Genomic DNA, 7,898 nt, shown 5'->3' with positions numbered 1-7,898 from the left:
CAATTTTGGAGTTTTTTTGGAAGTAAGAAAAATAAAAAATGTGAAAAGCGTAAAATAATACATATATGTATATGTAACTACATGTTTATGTTTTACCTTATATAAGTTTTATGTCATATGATTTATATTTATACATATTGTTATAATAAAATGTGTATGTACTTATACAATATACATATGTACAAATCTTTATAGTATGTTCGAAAGCCCAGAAACAAAAATCATGTAAAAAACAGTTACAATTAGTTGGTAAACTGAAAAAAAGTAAAAAAAAAGTCCACAGAAGTTTTTTGAAAAAATTAACAATTTTCCGAAACTTCGATAATTTCTGCTGTAATTATTGAGTAACTAGAAGCTGATGTCATAAAGAAGAAATCCTGCAAGTTTCAGCTAAATCTGTCAAACTTTTTTAAGTTATCATCAACACAAGCTTAAAAAATGTTGTTTTGAGAAAATCAAATTTAAAGTTTTGACTACCAAAAACACATCGAGCAGCAAAGCTATAGTGACCGTTACACATGAATTTCAGCGTTGACGCATGCATTCCCTCTGTGGGTGTATACCGACGCTTATAAATAAATCCATCCCTGTTTATTTCAAAATAAGACACAATAGACCAAAGGTTTCCGGAGTTGCTAGCACCAAAATACGTGCTATGCTCTCTCTTCGAAAAAGGACATAAATAAATAGGACTTCAAATTCATTTTAAAACTTTACGTGTGTATCCTACGATAAATTTACTTTACTCTTTTTAATTGAAAAAAAAAACTATTTTTTTTACCATCTAATTGTTTGTATCTCCCCTCTTAAGTCAAACAATAAATGTCGCACAAATTTTATTCTTTGTTCTCAATCTGTTACGATGACTTAAAAATCTTAAAATGTTTTTTATAATGTACTGATATTTTTATATTTGAACAAATTATTATGTTATTTATTAGTTTATGAAGCAATTTCTTTTAAAATGATTATAATTTTTCTTATCCTGTGAAGATAGCATAGTAACCGAAACTAGTAGGAAAGAAAATAGAACAATTTTATACTGAATTAAAAAGGACTCTAATATTCCTCATTACACCTTTATTCAGTATTGCAATAAATTTTCATAACGAAATTTCTCAAAAATATTTTAAACTGTTATTAATAATAACCTTAATATATAATTATGTAAGATGATTCCTAAGTTGAGTCATCTCTTAAAGTATGTAAAACTCATTAAAATAAGAATTATTTTCAAACACCATTTTTCAAAGAGCTTGAAAAAATTTTTTTTACTATAATAATAAGTTGTACAGTACAATGTCACTAATCCGGCACCATTAAAAACCGAAGAGTGCCGGAGTACTGGAAAATTCGGATTAATGGAAAATGTATATGTAAACAGTATTAAATTAAAAAAACGTTACTTTTAATTGTTTATTAACAAAGAGATTGGTACATAGATACATACATATTACAGTTGTATATGCATATATACAGAGTGACCCATTTGAAAGCGGGCCACCCTCATAACATTTTTATTTATGGAGCGATTTTGACGAAATTTTTTTTGAAATGTAGAGGGGGGAAAAGTGTATTTTGGGGCCAAGCGCCGTCCAGTTCTCTTTTAAACTAAGGCCTACTAGATCACATTCAGAGGCTGAAAAATCCAGAATCCATATTAGCGATTTTTTTAGAAAAAATCTACGTACGCCACTGGATTCGGCGTGCCCTGAAATGGATCTGTACCAAATTTCATGAAAAAATATTCAACATTAACGCTTCTGCGGTTAAATTGCTGTCAAATTGTTTATTATGCATAAAGAAACTTTTTATCTAGTAACCCATGCGATAATAAATCAATCACAACAAATATTTAATAACACATTTAATAGACATCATTATACCAAAATACAATGAAACAGACAGAAAAATGAACGAGAAATTAACATAAAATTTACAAAAAATACAATAAAATAAAATTAACACACATGAATTAAATTAAATTCTGGAATTTTCAACTAAATCTTCATTTAATTGAATGCATTTATTGTATTGTTTTTGAATGTGTGCCATAACATTAGACAATTGATGTGTTGTAATTTCAGCGCATGCCTATCTTCTTCTTTCGCGCAGTTCTTCTGCATTCATTGGACGAGTGTAGTAAACTTTTTCTTTAATGAACCCCCATAAAAAAAATCTAGGAGAGGCAACATTTACAAAAATATTCATNGAAATAAATGGATTAGTCGTTGTGATAAATGAATGAAATTTAGCTGTGTATACCAAATTTCATTCATTTATCACAACGCGATTGAGAGATATTGCAAAAAAATGATTTCCATTCCTCCCTCTTCAATGGGTCCCTGTGCCCTTAGGAAGCATTTCCGGACCCATGTTCATATGAACTTTTTTACTTAGTTTTTATCATAGAATCGGCCTGTTCAGGGTTGGCAGCTAATTATGAGACACCCTGTATAATGATGTAAGATGATTCCTAAGTTGAGTCATCTCTTAAAGTTTGTAAAACTCATTAAAATAAGAATTATTTTCAAACGCCATTTTTGGAAAAGCTTGAAAAAAAATTTTTACTATAATAATAAGTATAGGTATTATCAACTGACTAAACACTCATAACTCATACACACTCACACTCATAACTAAAAGTCATTAAAATAAGAATTATTTTCAAATACCATTTTTCGAAAAACTTGAAAAAAAATTTTACTATAATAATAAGTATAGGTATTATCAACTGACCAAACATGAGTATTGCAAACGTTGTTAATACCATTTCAGGTAGCTTTTTATCTATAACCAAAATGTTTCTGGAAAAGTATTGATTTATCCCATGTTGCTGGAAGAGCTTCTCGCAAAACTGCATTCTGTCGATGTGGTCCTGTGGCTGCTAAGCTTGAACTCATTACACATGAAATGGGTACAACTGATTTTCCCACAATGTTTTCCAAACTATTTTTTTTTGTTCAGTTTTTGAGTATGTATTTATTGTTGGGTCTTTGTCAACAAGATTAAAAATATACTCCTCTTGGTGTGCATTTTCGGGCACTCTAGGGCTTCCTATATTTCGATATTCCTGCAAATTACCAGTGTGTCTGCCCCTTTGCACAGCCCGACAAACGATCGTGGTTAAAGGTGCACCCATTAGGGAAAATATTCTGTGCTGAGATGCAACATTGGAATTCTGATTACATTAGATGTATCTACCATTTGTTTTTGTTATGCTGGGGACCAATTTACTTGCTTAAACTCTTTTTGCAAGGCCTGGCTCGAATATTTTACAACTATGGAAGGTCTTATTTTAGAATTACATATTATGTTTATTATTGAAAAGTGCTCGATTTTATGGCAATACATGAGATAGATTCTGGTAATAAAAATGCCCAGTACGGCAGCTGTAAGAGTCAATTTTTGGTATGCATTTCACTTTTAGTACGTGTTTTTACACTAACCCCAGGCCAACAAAATCATTTTGTAAATATATTTTATTACTGCTTCATCACTATAGGTCAGAAAAACGTTTAATAAATTTATTAATTTGATAGATATAGCTTGAACAAGACATTTTGAAATTGAAAAAATATTGTTGCACTAATGATCCCATTGACAATGCTACAACTTATCAGAATAGTTTTTATAAAAAAAAACTGCATGTTTTCTACTTTTTAGACGTTTGGTGTATTAACTGCAAGGATCAATATTCAAGATTCAACTGGCCTAAATCCGGCAAGACCAAGCGCATCAACGATGACGCAATCCATTACGGTGTCTAGCAGCGTAGCGTCTCTGGCAGTTAGCAAATCGGGCAGCAGTAGTTTGTTAGGAAGCAGCTTGGCTCCAGAATACGGACAAGAGGTGGAAGTACACAATTTGCTTATCATCGATCAAAACACCTTCGAGGTCTTACACGCTCACCAACTTATGCAGCAGGAATATGCCATGTCGCTAATATCATGTCAATTAGGAAACGATTCCAATGCCTACTTCATTGTTGGTACGTAAAAAAGAACAGAGTAGAATCTAGTAATTTCGAATCCTCTTTTATTTCTTTCACTTTATAGGTACAGCAAACGTAAATCCAGAAGAATCTGAACCGAAACAAGGCAGATTACTGGTGTTTCACTGGAACGACAATAAGCTCACACAAGTGTCAGAGAAAGAAATCAAAGGTGCCTGTTACTCTCTCGCCGAATTCAACGGCAAACTGTTAGCGAGCATCAACAGCACAGTGCGTCTCTTCGAATGGACAGCAGAGAAGGAACTAAGACTGGAATGTTCGCATTTCAACAATATCATCGCCCTCTTCCTTAAAACAAAAGGAGATTTCATCCTGATAGGGGACCTCATGAGAAGCATGACTCTCTTGCAGTACAAAACGATGGAGGGCAGTTTCGAAGAAATCGCGCGGGACTACAATCCCAATTGGATGACGGCAGTGGAGATTTTAGATGATGATGTGTTCTTGGGTGCCGAGAACAGTTACAATATGTTTGTTTGCCAGAAAGACAGTGCAGCTACAACGGACGAAGAACGGTCTCAGATGCATGAAGTCGGACAGTTTCACATTGGTGATATGATTAATGTATTCAGACACGGATCTTTGGTTATGCAAAATATTGGAGAAACTTCAACTCCGACAAGAGGATGCGTTTTGTTTGGAACTGTCGGTGGCGCCATAGGTAAGACTTTTTTTTTTAAATCAAATATACAAGTTGTTACAAATTCGATTCTCACTACAGGGATCTCAGAAACGGTAAGAGCTACGAAGTAGCTTAAATGGGGGCAAGTTGCGTAATTAGGGGACCAACATTATGCCTCTAAAAAATCAAGGCTAATATGATTAGTTTTCGAAATACAGTCAAAGCCGCTTAATGCGGACGCCGGTTTATGTGGACAGCCGCCTTATACCGACAAATTGGCTTGGTCCGGAATCAAACAAGGCTTTTGTGTACTAAAATAATCTGCTTAATGCAGACAAAAAGCCGGTTAATACACCTCGGGCACCATTCCGTAGAAGCGAGGAGTAGGACTAGGAGTAGGAGTAGAGAGCGCCCGCTCATGAGTGGGGCGACAACAGCAGTGTAAAGGTTGTTGCTCACTAGAGCGCATCTGTATTTAAAACTGTGTAATATAAAATTTGCTCTTCGGCACGCTGCCGTTTGTTTCCGAGCAATGCGCTCTAGTGAGCGACAACCTGAATGGGAGAAGTGAATTTGTGATGGGTGTTACAGAACGGGAGGTAAGCTCGCAGTCGGCAGATGGATCAGTGGTTTAGAACAAAAGAATCAGTGCAGCAGTGTTTTCTATTTTAATACGACTTACCAAAAGAATGTTGCCCGTGATCGGTAAAAGCAAGAACCCACGGTGTTTCAAGCACATTTCAGTAGACCGAGTACCAGTCGAATACCACGTTAATGCGAATGCGTGGATGACATCTTCTATTTTAAGAGCATGGATGAATATATAAAATAATTTTCAGTTTTAAGTACAGTATGTATATACATACGTACTTGTGTATATGTACTGTATACCTCTTTATAAAAGAAAATTTATAATAAATGTCAGTACTACTTATACTATTTTAACAGACTTATTTAGCCCTTTTATAGAATGTTTACGTTAAAATATCGGTTGTATCGGTGTAAATTCGGTTTATGCGGACAGTCGCTTAATGCGGACAAATCTTGTTTCCCCGATGTGTCCGCATTAAGCGGCTTTGACTGTATTTGAAAAAAAACGAAATTTTCAAAATCCCTTTTTGTTTCATTTCAGCCTTGTTTGAGGTGATATTGAAAAAAGAAGAACACTTTCTCGTGGCAACTTTTTGCCCACTATCAAATGGCATAATCTATTTTTGTATGTAACGTTTCGTCTCTCCAGGACCATCATCAACTTTTTTTTTTAAATACGAACCTCCAAATTTTATTACATTTTTTACAAGCCTTCATGACCCTCAATACTGTACTGCCTCAGCCCGAATCAGATTCAGACGTTTTATCTCGAAAAATCCATCTTCAGTGTATTAGTTCCAAATATCTCAAATGTTTTGTTTAGATTTCTATGTTTATTGAATTATTGTACAATCTAAGTATCGTTAGACCCTGTGAAATATACCTAGTTATTTAAACTATTACCACCACATGTTACAATAAAACATTAGAGATTTAATCTCCATCACCTGGTCATACATTATTCGATAAATTATTGCGTCAAAATTAAAAACATTATTACAATTTTAATTTTATTATGACAAATTAATTCTTAAAAAAAAAAATTACAGTAAATGTTCAAAAACATTTCCGTTTTGGCAAATGTTGAAAATGAAGATAAGCTTATACTCCGCGGTCGAAATTATAAAGAGTGACTAAGACATAATATAAAAACACTATTACCATAATGCGTATAAAATATAAAATGATTTTTATACGGTTCAATATTATTTATTTTTGTGCCGCTCGCTAAGCACATCGATAGAATCTATAATCGTCTATAGACTGAGTTACACTGAACGTCGATCTATATTCTATCTCTGTCTTTTGCACTTGGTAGGGAATAGGGAAATGCTTTTTTAGTGGGTGTAAACGGACTTGATTTAACCCGTCCTGAGAAACGTCATAGCATAAGCGTAGACGAGGGGTCTAATTCCATGGCTATAATAAATTTATAAATTAAAAAAACACAACTGGGACGTTTTAAAATGCTGTAATAATTAAAATGGATCAAAGTGCCTGTTATAGCAAACCGTAAAAAATATTAGATGTTATGTTTTATTATCTTTTTTCATTATTTTCTATATCTTGTTGCCTTTTACGCAGACACGTCAATGGATTTTCGTTCCCGGCACGCTTCATCCCCCTTACTAGTCCAAAAGCTAGCGATGAATCACTCTCTATATTTTTCGACCGGGGAGTATAGGTAATATGATCGGAATTTATTATACTTGTAACCGCAACTGCGAAAGAGCATGTCAGATGTATTTGTATGAATATCTTGAAAAAAATTAGATCGAAATTTGTTTGAATTTTTAGTACTCGAGAAACCTAGAAATAACTATGAGCATGGGATTAAAACATATAATAATGTTGTAACATGTGATGGTAATAGTTTACATAACTATGTGGATTTCACACGGTCTAACAACACTAAGAGTGTACGATAATTCAATAAACCCAGAAATCTAAATAAAAAATTTAAAATAATTGGGAACGAATACATTGAAGATGAATTATTCGAGACAAAAAGTCTGAATTTGGTTAGGGCTGAGGCAGTACAGTATTGGGAGTCATGAAGGCTTGCAAATATAATAAAATTTCCAGGGTCGAATTTAAAAAAATTGATGATGGTCATGGAGACATGAAACGTTACATACAAAAATTGATTATGCCTTTCGATAGAGGGCAAAAAGTGTCCATGAGAAAGTGTTGTTCTATTTTCAATATCACCTCAAACAAGACTGAAATGAAAGAAAAACTGATTTCCAAAATTTCTGTTTTTTCAAATATTTCGAAAACTAATCATGTTAGCCTTGATTTTTTAGGGCATTATGTTGGTCCCTTAATTATGCAACTTTGCCCCCATTTAAACTACTTTATATCTGTTACCGTTTCCGAGATCCCTGTAGTGAGAAGCGAATTTGTAAAAGCCTGTATAATCCAGTTATAATTAGTTTTTTAAACTGCACTTTCATTCTTGTGTACGCTGGCACAGAAAGGTGTAAACCCGGGCACTGGAATTTGCGTTTTAGTGTACTATCAGCGCTACCCATTGTTTTTAAGTCAACTTATGTTGTGTTAAATTACAATGAAAAATAATTTAGTAAAACATATTGCTTTCATATAATTTAGAGCAGCAGTCTTCAAACTTTTAGGACTTGCGGAACCCTGCCAACATTTCGACTTTTT

The 7,898-nt window shown here is 33.6% G+C and overlaps 1 protein-coding gene across 1 annotated transcript in view; it reads left to right on the top strand.

Moving 5' to 3' along the window:
- Positions 1–7,898, top strand: part of LOC108909244 (DNA damage-binding protein 1) — a 21,531-nt gene that overhangs the window by 7,939 nt on the left and 5,694 nt on the right. Inside the window, exons 11-12 of the mRNA XM_018713510.1 lie at positions 3,667–3,991; positions 4,059–4,676. Coding sequence (XP_018569026.1) covers positions 3,667–3,991; positions 4,059–4,676 — 943 coding nt within the window. The remainder of the gene's footprint in view (positions 1–3,666; positions 3,992–4,058; positions 4,677–7,898) is intronic.

The sequence above is a fragment of the Anoplophora glabripennis genome, unplaced genomic scaffold (genome assembly GCF_000390285.2).
Source record: "Anoplophora glabripennis isolate ALB-LARVAE unplaced genomic scaffold, Agla_2.0 scaffold431, whole genome shotgun sequence".
NCBI classification, from domain to species: Eukaryota; Metazoa; Arthropoda; class Insecta; order Coleoptera; family Cerambycidae; genus Anoplophora; species Anoplophora glabripennis.
The sequence above is the reverse complement of the archived record's forward strand: the minus strand, read 5'-3'. Positions and strand labels throughout refer to the sequence as shown.